At 40.6% G+C, this 11,701-nt stretch overlaps 1 protein-coding gene across 1 annotated transcript in view; it reads right to left on the bottom strand.

Moving 5' to 3' along the window:
- Window positions 1-5,002: 5,002 nt before the first annotated feature.
- LOC107573243 (verrucotoxin subunit beta-like) overlaps window positions 5,003-11,701 on the bottom strand; it is an 8,901-nt gene continuing 2,202 nt past the window's right edge. Inside the window, exons 3-8 of the mRNA XM_016259679.1 lie at window positions 7,015-8,708; window positions 6,893-6,914; window positions 6,135-6,207; window positions 5,935-6,065; window positions 5,788-5,855; window positions 5,003-5,020 (exon numbers count right to left, since the gene is read on the bottom strand). Coding sequence (XP_016115165.1) covers window positions 5,003-5,020; window positions 5,788-5,855; window positions 5,935-6,065; window positions 6,135-6,207; window positions 6,893-6,914; window positions 7,015-8,708 — 2,006 coding nt within the window. The remainder of the gene's footprint in view (window positions 5,021-5,787; window positions 5,856-5,934; window positions 6,066-6,134; window positions 6,208-6,892; window positions 6,915-7,014; window positions 8,709-11,701) is intronic.

Genomic DNA, 11,701 nt, shown 5'->3' with positions numbered 1-11,701 from the left:
GTGCTAAACCCTTTTTTTTTTCAAGAAAAAAGAAAAAGAAAAGAAAATCAGTACTTGGATGGAAACCTAGCTATTGCTTTAGCAATCAGTGAACAACACACATGCACACGCACGCATGCACACACACACACACACACACGGACGCACACACACACACACACACGCACGCACACACGCACGCACACACACACACACACACACGCGCGCACACACACACACACACACGGACGCACACACACACACACACACACACACACACACTTTAGTGGTCTCATCGGTGGTTGAGGTGCTAGCAACGCTGCCATACAAAGAACACATATACTTCTTTAAAGGTTCTCTAACTCTGTCTTAGTCTCTTAGTTAGACTCTTAAGGCAGTCGTGGCCTAATTGTTAGAGAGACCCACCACGACTGTGGAGAGACCCTTGAGCAAGAACCGATCCCCCAACTGCTCCTGGTGGTGTGTGTTCACTACTGTGTGTGTGCGCTTGGATGGGTTAAAATCAGAGCACAAATTCAGAGTATGGGACAGCATACATGAACACGTCACTTTCACTTGATCACTTTAGTTTAGTTGGGAAAAGGATTAAAAAACAACACTAAAATGCAGTGCATTCCCTAAAGATAACCTGGTTCTCAACCTTTTTGCCCCCAAGGGCCCCCATAAGGAAATATTTTAGGGACCACACACCAGACTTTTGACCTCAGAAAAGCATAAAAGTGATTTTAAACAGCTTTCGCCATTGTAGTAAATTCCCATTCATAGCATAACATATCTAAAATCTGAGGAGGAGAATGGGGTTCCTCTTATGGTTCAACATAGCACCATTTGACAAAGGTGCCGTATAGCACCGTTAAAACATGCATGCTATATAGCACTTAAAGTGGTTTCCCTGAGATTACCAATGAACCACTTTTAGTGTTATTTAGCACCATTTTTCTCAGAGTGTAGGTTTCCATCCAAGGATTTTTCCAGGGAAAAGATTTAGCACTTCAAAATGTTTACCGGTATAGCTGATGGAAATGCCTAGCTGATGATCATGACTCAATATGTCAAATCATCTCAGATTAATTAATGCTGCCTTCACGTGCTATCGGAATTATCATAAATACAAGTTTCCATATCGGAAATTAGACGTGGACCCCTCTCAAGGCGTATTTTCTAATGGGAAATTCAGAAATCATTTTTATACCAGAGTTTCACAGTTGGGTAGGCCCTCCATGGTGGAGGGGACAAGCATTGCTGCTGTCAATGCTGTTCTCACAACAACTACATCACTTTGTCTTATCGCTAGAGTAGTGTATTTATAGGCTATATATGAACAATCATTTGAAGTATATGGCATGTTTTCTAAACAGTGAAATAAGCATGTATTTGACCCAGATTCTAGAATTGTCAGCAAACTGGCTATCTAGCGCGGTACATGTTTATATGATTGTCAACCAATGGGATGCTACATTTGATTATTTCTGACAACAAAGCACTTGAATGTGACAAGCTCGTAATCACGACTTCATATGTGGGAAATAGGAGATTTCTGATAGCACGTGAAGGCAGCATAAGCCAGGAACTCACCGTCTGTATTGATTGTGTTGTGGGTCGCATGACCATTAAAGCTGAAGGCAGCAGCAAATATGATTACTTTCAAGACTTCTTGCTTTACAGATCTGAACAGAAGATTGGGAAAATGCTGGGAAACTGGAAATAGGGATATTGCCACTTTTTTAATGGGAAATTGCCATGACTATTTGTTCACCTTTTTTTTTTTTTGTTACAATATATTGTTCACTAGTAATGTTGTCGTCGCATCTATTTAGATTTTATGTTTCAGGTTTATCAGTCGTGTCTTTTATTTTGTTCTTGCTCATGATCATAGTCCTGCCATGTGATCTTTTCCTGATTGTTTCTCATGTTTTCATTGGTTCATTGTTCTGGATCTCCTTTTTATTCTGTGTATTTTAAATCAGATTTATCTTGTATTTAAAATCTCCCACATCTGCTTTGCTCAATAAAGTGCTCAGATGGCATTGTTCAGTACTGGACTCTGTTTGTACAGACACTCCTGTTGGAATCTAAAATGATATTTCCTCCTTTTAATCTGTTTTGGGCAGAAATGAACATATGATTCTAGAATTACAGATGCAACGTGTTTTATTCGTATAATATTATAACCCACATTCATTTTTAGGTCATTTACTGGCCCTCATATCGTTCCAAACCTGTATGACTTGCTTTCTTCTGCAGAAAACTAAAGAATGAACTTTGAAGAATGTTGATCATTAAACCATTTCTCATTGACTTCCAAATTGTAATTAAAAATGCTTAATCCAGGGTATTGGTATACAGTTTATTGCTATAATCTGGACTTGCAAACACAGATAATGTTTTGACCACAGTCAGTGATTCTGCTTATTTCATGTAACAAATGCAATTTTGTGACATTTTATCTTACGTGATCACAATACTGACTTCTGATATAATAAAAAGGACTAATGTTTTACATGAATCCATATCTTTCCAAACATCATCCTTTTATAGCATAACTGATAATAATTTGTTCCCATGCAGTCACAATGCAGGATTTACACTGTTTTTTAATTTTTATTTGTCAGTTATGTGATGCCTATCAAGCAAGTCTTACTACATTCAAGTAAGTGAATGTTTTCAACTTCAAGCTAGTATAGTGTACGTATAGAGCAGTATTTCATAATCTTATTGCAGGAGACCAATGTGCCGTCATTATGAATATTTCTCTAATATAACACAATGGTTTCAAATCATCAGCTATTGAGCAGAGAGATTGAAAAAACACAAAAAACTTCATACACTGGCCTTTAAATCAGGCTCAGTTCTGCTTATTGTGTATGTTTATGATTTTTCATCTGTGTCTCAGATGCTGTTTCACTCTCTGCTCATTTACTGGCAATTCCTGTTTAAAGCAGAAAGCAAAAAAACACAAAAATGATTGATATGTTTCATGATTTAGGGAAATTCTGTAAACTTTAAATGATAATAGAATAAAAGAGAATCTTAATAGAATCTTACATTTTACAGGTTTAGTAGTAATAATATACTCACTGCGTTTGTACAAGAGTAGATATGCCAGTGACCGTAATGACCTGTGAATAAAGATGCACTTTACAATCTATTTAAATAACAAATACAATATCATAAATACAGTTGTGTATGCAGCAAATATCTGGCACCTGAGTGAATCGCCCACATTTAAAGATTTGCAACGTCTTACAAAAAAACGTAATGGTTCCCTTTGTGAAAACATAGTCTCAGGAATCTTTGAAAAAAAGTTCAAAAGAAATATATTTTTGTGAGACACAATGCACATGATGCATTACATAATACACTTATACTTTCACTCTTGCATCACGAAAAGACGTAACATTTATATGTATGTGACTACTGTTTTTATTTCATTAAACTGAGGAATCTGCACATTTTAAACCTGAACAACTACAGTTCTTGTAAATCTTTAAAGGGGTCATGACATGGATTTTATTATTATTATTATTATTATTTGAATATGTTCCTTGAGGTTTACTTATAATGTTAATAAATTTTTTTTGCACAAAAAAAGGGAAAATAATTGTTTTCAACCCACATTCTGAACCTCTCTCAGAAACCGGCTGTTTTAAGGGCATGTCCTTCAAGGCTTCTCAGTATTCGCCCACTGTTATGATAAGATTCAGTGATTTTAGTGACCAATGCCGTACAAATGACTCCTGTGCAGAACTTTGAAGGGGACATTTCTCATTTATGTTTTTATGGAGTTTACATATTGCTGTTGTAAAGTTAGCAGGCCTGTCTAATTCATCTATAGTTCCACAGTAAATCTCAGCTGAACTGAACACTCTAAACACATCAGACTTGGAGAAGATACTTGCGTTTGCCTTGGTTTCTCTGTGTGAACAGCGACTGCAGCTCACAGAAGATGCACGCATTTGATCAATGTGTGCCTCCAAAGCAACTTCCTGAATGATCAAAGAAGACAATCACAGTGAATACTGAGAGACATTTTAGTCATTGGTCTGAAGATGATCTGAGACAATTTTCCAAAATGCAGTCCTTCCACAATGCAAGAGGAAACAGCAATGTACTTACCACATCATTTGATTTTCTAATAGAGATGTTCATTGTGAAGAAATCACTCTGTTCTGATATCCTTTGGTTGCACGAATCACATCTACCAGTTTTCTTCATAGTGCCCTTAAAAATCTACAGTGTGAAGACAAGATTTTATTAATAATCTTAATTGTCAAGTCAGGATTTGCCAGGTCAATTGGTTTTACAGATATATTAATAATAACATCAGGACAGCTTTAAAGTGACCATTATCTGCATCATACTATGCTTCAGACTCTTATGTGTTTAATTGTTTTAATTCTGAACAAATGGTTAAATTGAAATCGTTAGTGTTTAATCTCTGCACCTCACTGTCATGTCAAGCTTCTCAAACAAATTCACAACATCACCTCAGAGCCTTAAACACTGCAGACCTGTGTTTTCATTCAGATGCTCTACACTCTAAAAACAAAATGGTGCTATATAGCACTAAAGCGGTTCTTTGGCTCGTAATCATAGGGGAACCACTTTTATTTAGCACCTATTTTTACAGGTGCTATATAGCTCCTTTGTCAAATGGTGCCATGTAGAACCATAAGAGGTGCCATATAGCACTTTTTCTCAACAATGGTGCACCCATCATAACTCATCCATGGCTCCCAGCATGCATTGCGACATGAATAAATTATGCAGCTGCATTTGTATTGCTTAGTATTTTCTTTTAATCTTACTATTTTCTTTTATTTTTGTTGTGACTTTTTACTGCCCTGTTTTGTGATGTTCAAAAATCATATCAAAATTATCAGAATATTTTGTCACCATTGCTAAGATTCACATGCTGATTCTTCAGGTCTGTGAGTGACAGAATTGAAACTTCTTTACAACCCATAATTCTAAAAGTGGTTTATACAATTTTCTCACATTGTCACTTAGTATCGTAGAACTGCAATAATATAAAACTCATAAAAGAACTACAGATTTTGATAAAATGCAACCAGAGACTCAGACGCATGAAATTATTTTATCATAAGATCCTTGCCATCACATATGTGCTTTATAAACACTATTGTAACAGCCAATGAGCAACTTATTTTAACTTAAAATTAAAGTCAAGGGTCAAGAGGCAATTAAAGCAAACGCTATTCACCAAAACGGTAAGTTGAAAAGAAAAAGAAAAATATCTAAACCTTAATTCTCAATAAAGAACTTCTGTTTTAGATACTCCAGAAATAAAGTCTAACTGGTCAGTAATGTGTGAAGTTGGTGTTGCTGTGTGTGGCGAGGTCCTTTTTTTCTGAGGTCAAAGGTCTCATGTGGGGGCCCTGGAATATTTCATTATGGGGGCCTTGGGGAGAAACATTTTTATATCTTCAAGAAATAGACTGTATTTTAATGTTGTTTTAACCCTTTCCCCAACTAAACTAAGAGACTAAGAGAGAGTTAAAGAACCGCTGAAGAACCATACAGGGGCTTAACAGGTTCTTTATATGGTAGTGGTGCAATATAGCACCTTAACCACTCTGAAGAACCTTTTTTATTTGAGAGTGTATCGGTCAAATGTCCTTGTGTAATGTGAATCAGAAACGTATGTGCACACAGTTAGTTAATGCCATCCAGTAGCTTACTAATACAAATATTAGAAACAGTCATAATAAGAAACCGCTGTAAACATTCAGCATCAAAAGTGTCAGAATAAAGAAAAAAATTCACCTCAGAGGGTTCAGGAATCTTGCTCAGAATCAAATCCAGATACTCTGCTGCATCTTTGTGTTTATAAACTGGAAGCATATAACAAACATAAATAAACAGCTAAATAACATTTATTATCTGCTGGAAATGACAAAAACAGACACCAACCATCAGTGATGCCCAGGCTCCTTGAGATCCCAGCTGTTGAAACTGGACGAGACTCTTTGTCTAATTGATCAAACAGTGACTTCAGCTCTTCAATGAAGTCACCATCAGAGGAATCGTCTCTTTTCTTCAGTCTAAATATTAAACAACATCACATATAATAATGATAATCACAGCAAAGCAGAGCAAAGAGATTTCTTTACCTCATAACACGTTCCCTGTACTCCTGCGTCATGTAGAGGGTTTGCAGGACGGCGTTCAAGTAGCTGGTGGCTCCTTGATTCATCAAGCCACAGTATGCTTAAACGAGGAACTTAATGTTAGTAGTCCATATGGCTCTAGCTCTGACAAATCTTTTTAAGTGTGAATTTAAGTTTAAAGTTTTAAGGTCTTTGAATCCACATTCACATGACTTAATGACATGATGTTCAATTAAATAACTAAATACTGTACACTTCAAGCTAAGCTTGATTTCATGAACTGTTGTTTTGTGAACAACAGCTTGAAGAAAATCTTTGAAGCGCAAGTTAAAGTGATGATTGTATAATGAGACAAACATCTGAAGGAAACTTTACAAGAAACAAGTTTACATTGTGACAGTTAATCATTCGCATCAAAAATGTGTGAATGTGTCATAAACTGTTCTGAACGTAATCATAACACTTTCAGACCTACGTCTGAAAAGACAACATCTTTGTGAATTTTTGTTAATTTATAATGGTGTATTCCTGATGTTTCAATCATCACGTTCTTATTTTGTGTGTGCTTGATGTAGAATCATGTTTAATGTGAAGTATAATTTGTTGACTTATGTGTTTGTATAGTTGTTTTGTATATTGATTATCAGAGATGAATGATGTCAGTGTTGATTATTGATTTACTTTTTTTCTCTCATATGATTAATAAAATCAGTGATTTTATTTTTTAAGAGAGTGAATCAATAATTTAAAAAAAGACTTACCCATAACAGATCTGTTCCTTCCCTGAAAGAAGCATTTGATACTCATTAACAATATTAGACAGATTATGAGGCACATTGTGTCTAAGATGAGAAGTGATCTATTAATTTTTATTCAGCTTTACCTCTGTAGTGACTCTGATGACGTCACTGTCTGTGGTGTAGTTGAGTTTCCCCAGCGCTGCACATTTGATCTCATACTCAGTTCCTGCTCTCAGATCAGTCAGAGTAACTGTGTGTTGATTCTCTATCACAGGTTCAGATGTCCAGACTGAGTCTTGCTTCAGTTTATACAGTAATCTCAGCTCCACCGTAGCAGAACACACTGGAGGAACCTTCAGAACCACCGTGTTTTCTGTGATCTCTTCAGTGACTGGACAGACGGGTTTGGATGGAGGAATAAAGCAAACAGCTTCATCACATCCATGTTCATACAGCAGAATACAGGAGCCAGGATTATTCTTCATCTCTCTTGAGGACACAGTGAACATGTCTGATTTACAGTCATTTGAATCGATCAATTTCTTAAATATCTCTAAGTTGTTCTTCATGCTATTTTCGATCTCAGAACTGAGCCAAGACTTTTGCTCTGAATCAGGGAGGTTCTCATAAGTTTCTCCATTTGTTGAAGGATTCAGATAGGTGGTTTGTTTAGGAAGAAGCACGTCTGTCCAGTCCAATGATGTGAATGTGTAACAGACCAGATTTCCAACCTCCAGATCCATCCAGATGACATCTAGATCATCTTCTACCTGTGCACCAGCATCCTTCAGCTGTCTGAGTACTTTTTTAATGATATCAGACTCTTTTTCTCTCTCTTTCAGCCATTCTGCCAGGTCTCGTCCTCTGAATGGAGATTTATTATGATCTTTTAGAAGATCATTCAGTGCTGTTTCCTTCATCACGTCTCCACGGATGTTTGGCAGCAGAGAGCCGAGTTTCTCCACCAGTCTCAGCTTGTACTCACAGCAGTTTTGCTTCATTTGCAGGATTTTATCACAAAATTCAGCAAAAGTTGAAGCAGGTGAGTCTTTCAGAAGATCACTGCATCTCATCTCAGCTGTATTTAAACTCCCAATCATTGATTCAGTTTTAATAATGAGATCCATGCTGATGTCTTTCTGAAGTTTTGAAGCTCTTGAGTAAAGTTTGTCCAGAGGATAAAGCCAAACTCTCAGAGGAACCATCAGCTCTTTCTTTTCTCCCAGCAGTTTTGGAAGATCAGTGAAAACCTTCAGCGCATCTTCAAAAGAGGTCGGGTTAGACGGTAACTGGAAATCACCATAAAACGTGCATGTGAATTTCTGGACTGCATTCTTCTGCTCGTCATTCATCTTCAGATTGACGGTTACATCTACTGAAATGAATCTGAGCTTCTCAAGAGCCACTTTTGCTTCTCCTTCTACTGTACTTTTGTTCTCATCTGCTGACACTTCTCTGTCAAACACAAAGCAGGCGTTTGCTCCATACAGCACTGCTGTCACCACGTGTGTCGCTGCATCATTATCAAACACATCACGATAAACTATATTTTCAGGTGCCAAGTGACTCATGGTCAGTTCTTCAAACCTGCTAGTTGAGTGATAATGCAGCGTCAGTCTCTGCTGTCTGAAAGACTTCTTGGTGTCGTTGAGATATTTAGCTGCTCCTGTCACATTGATCAGTCCACCTAAAAGACTGAGTTTCAGAGAGCCGTGGATGTTCAGTAAGCTGGATTTGTCCTCAATGGAGTCTGAAGCAGAGACTTTGAAATCAGTGTTAATTTGGGGACAGGTTCGTATGCCCTGCTGGAGCTTTTCTGGATCCCACAGTGTGATTCCTGTGATAGAAATAAAGTGTTTAATACAGTAGAGTCATTATTCATGTCTATAAGCACAACACTGATGAACGGGATGCAGTGTCATTTTGATATGAACACACTTCAGGACTGTGCTGTTAAACTCATGTTCCCTTTCAAGGGGACTTCGAACTGCGTCCTCTAGGGGTCGCTATGGGGAACGCCTCGTCGTGATCCATGTCTGAAGCATACATTGAAAAAACACCAACAACACGTTGGCCGGCGACAGCCCATGACGTCACTACCGGTGCGACTATAGTATAAATAGGTGCCGGGAGAACACATCATCCTCTTCTTCGTCTTCACTGACTGTTTTGTTTGAAGCGTGCATTTCCGTGGTAAGAGCTATCTTTATTCCTTCATTATGGCGAGCACTAGCAAGGCGTTCAGAGGATGTGTGCATCCGTGTCATCGTTATTTGACATCTGATGACAAACGCGATCTTTGCGTTTTTTGTTTGGGCAAGGAGCACGCAAGCGATGTCTTCGAGGGAGCAATCTGCGTTCACTGCGAGCGTTTTCCAATGAAAAAGCTCCGCTCTCGTTTGTCTCTCTTATCGAGGAAAGAGGGCAGCCATCTGCTTCCCGCGGTTCAGACCCGCAGCTGCTGAGGCACGGAGGAGAATGAGCTCGTGGAGATCGCAGGTGGATCTGGCCGATGAGTTTAAAGAGGGGCTTTCCCCCTTGCACTCCTCTGCTGTGGACGAGAGTGAGCCGCTGAAGGATAATGTTATTTCATTTAACAACGTCTGATCCAGGGGCCAGTGCTCTACTGAGTTCCACCCAGGAAGAGCAGGAGATGTCTGAGGAGGGCAAAGAAGCTGAGGTTGAGCCTTCCCAATCCTCCTGCCCTGCGTATGATGAGTTTTGGAAGTTCTGGATCACGCCACGGCGAGGCTTGACTTGCCATGGAAGCGGGCCAAGAAAGTGACGTCGTGAGGTCGTCTCGATGAGCGCTATCTTTCTGGCCGTGACCCTCCAGCTCAGGTGAGCCTTCCTTTCTTCCTGATCTCCATACAGAGATCGAGAAGGAAGGGAAGAGGCCGTTTTCCTCACGCATCCATCAATTCCAGCATACGAGTTATGCCAACATCGAGGCGATGCGCGAAAACGGCTATGAGAAGATGCCCCCCGTAGAAGAGACGCTGGCTAGGTATCTCTCTATGATGAGACTTCCTCTCTTAAGACTCCCTCCTGACCATCTAAGCCCCTTCAGGATACATCTCGCTTGAATGGCAGGGCATACGCAGCAGCTGGTCAGGCTGTCGCTTCGTTGCACACGATGGAAAACGGTGCTCCACGAAGGTCCAGGTCTGAGCCCGAACAACACAGGGGTCCTGGCCCATCTTTGAGGATCAGAGACGGGCACAGAAGGCTAGTGTCGCGGCTCGCGCTCCACCAGCGGATAGGGGTAGGAGGAATCGTGGGTCAAAGGAAGGTAAGTAAAAGACCTAAGGGATGTGATCCAGACAGGGCGTCAGCGCTTTTGTCCAGATCAGAGTGATACTTGAGTATCTACTAATTTCCTTCGGGGGTCTTACATCTGCCCTTATCTTCCCCTTCCTAATTCCCCTGTAACCACCATCTCTCCACTTGACCGAGGTTAGGCAGGAACTTCCTGCATTACAGTCTCCTAGGCTGGACCTATGATGTTTGGTTGGTTCTATGGTTTCATGGTGACCACCTTATTAATGCCCTGGTGGTTGTGTGTATGATCCAGCTTTCTTTGCAGTGTTTTCCGGGACCTGTGTGTTTCTGTCCTTTTTCTAGGGTAGGTCTTTGGTGAGCACCCCCTCTGCTGGATTCAGAAACCGGGTTCTCGACTTGCAGTATTTACTTCACTCGTCGATATGGTGTCCAGCCGGTATGATAGCCTGGTGTAATAATATTTGTAGATCGGGAAGAAGGAGGCGGGAACCGGCGAACATTTAAATGAGATTTTAATAGAATAAACAAACACAAAATGAAAGTAAAGCGGCAGCCCCTCGCGGACGACTACCGCACACAAAACACAAAATAAAGTCCAGGTCTGGTCCTCTCTCATCTTTCACTGTCGTCACTCCTCCCTTTTATCCTTCCGGAGCTCCTCCGTGAGACTCGAGACCGGTGAGTGGTGCAGGTGTCGCTCATTATCAATTACTCCACTGGCCTCGCTCCGTTCCCACGGCTCTCGGCCCCACCCCCACTCGTCACACCTGGTTTCGGCTTCATGCTTCCTGGATCATGCGGCCAGGTCACAGGCTTCTGCGGGAGCCTTCTTGATCATAAGGCCCCCGGCACGGCACTGCAAAATTTCATGGACGTCCGGGCTGGGCCTATGCTTTCAGGCTACCCTGTCTGGTACACCGTATCTAGGTCGCCTTGAGGGGCTTCCTGGTCACCAGGATATGCCTCTTGCTGAGGCATCGAGTGGGAAGTATATGTGGCATTTGCGAGAACCTTCTTGTGTAATGCTGTGTCAGGCAGTGCTCCCCTCGCCTTAGAGGGTTGTATTTGAGCTTGCCTCTCCCGTTTGGCTCAGTACTTCCGGGTATCTGTGAACAGTTGCTTGGGAAGCTCTTAAATCCATGCTATGGTAAGTGCACACACTAAGCTTTGTGCACTTTCTGAAATCCACATGGTGGTAAGTGTGCACGATGAACACTTTGCGCACTTTCTAAAATCCACATAGTGGTAAGTGTGCACGTTATGCTTTGCGCACTTTTCTGAAATACTGTATGGTAAGGGTTACGCGTTATTAGCCTCGTTCCCTTTCTCTGAGTTGGTTTAGACCCCGGTACCTTGGGCTCCACTCAACCAGTGTGTCTCTGTAGACACACTTTTGAAGCATCGCTCCCCTCACCATTGAGAGTTATTGTGAGCATGGTGCTTTCTTTCGAGCTTTTGAATTCTCTCCCTTCTGAGGAGTTGGATTCCTCGCTCCGTGGGCTGTTCTCGTGGTAGTGTTTAGCAGTGCTCCCCTTTATCAAAGGGTTG

Source organism: Sinocyclocheilus grahami, unplaced genomic scaffold (assembly GCF_001515645.1).
Source record: "Sinocyclocheilus grahami isolate Dianchi unplaced genomic scaffold, SAMN03320097.WGS_v1.1 scaffold1902.1, whole genome shotgun sequence".
In the NCBI taxonomy this organism is placed as follows: domain Eukaryota; kingdom Metazoa; phylum Chordata; class Actinopteri; order Cypriniformes; family Cyprinidae; genus Sinocyclocheilus; species Sinocyclocheilus grahami.
Note: the sequence above shows the minus strand (reverse complement) of the source record. Positions and strands in the feature narration are given on the sequence as shown.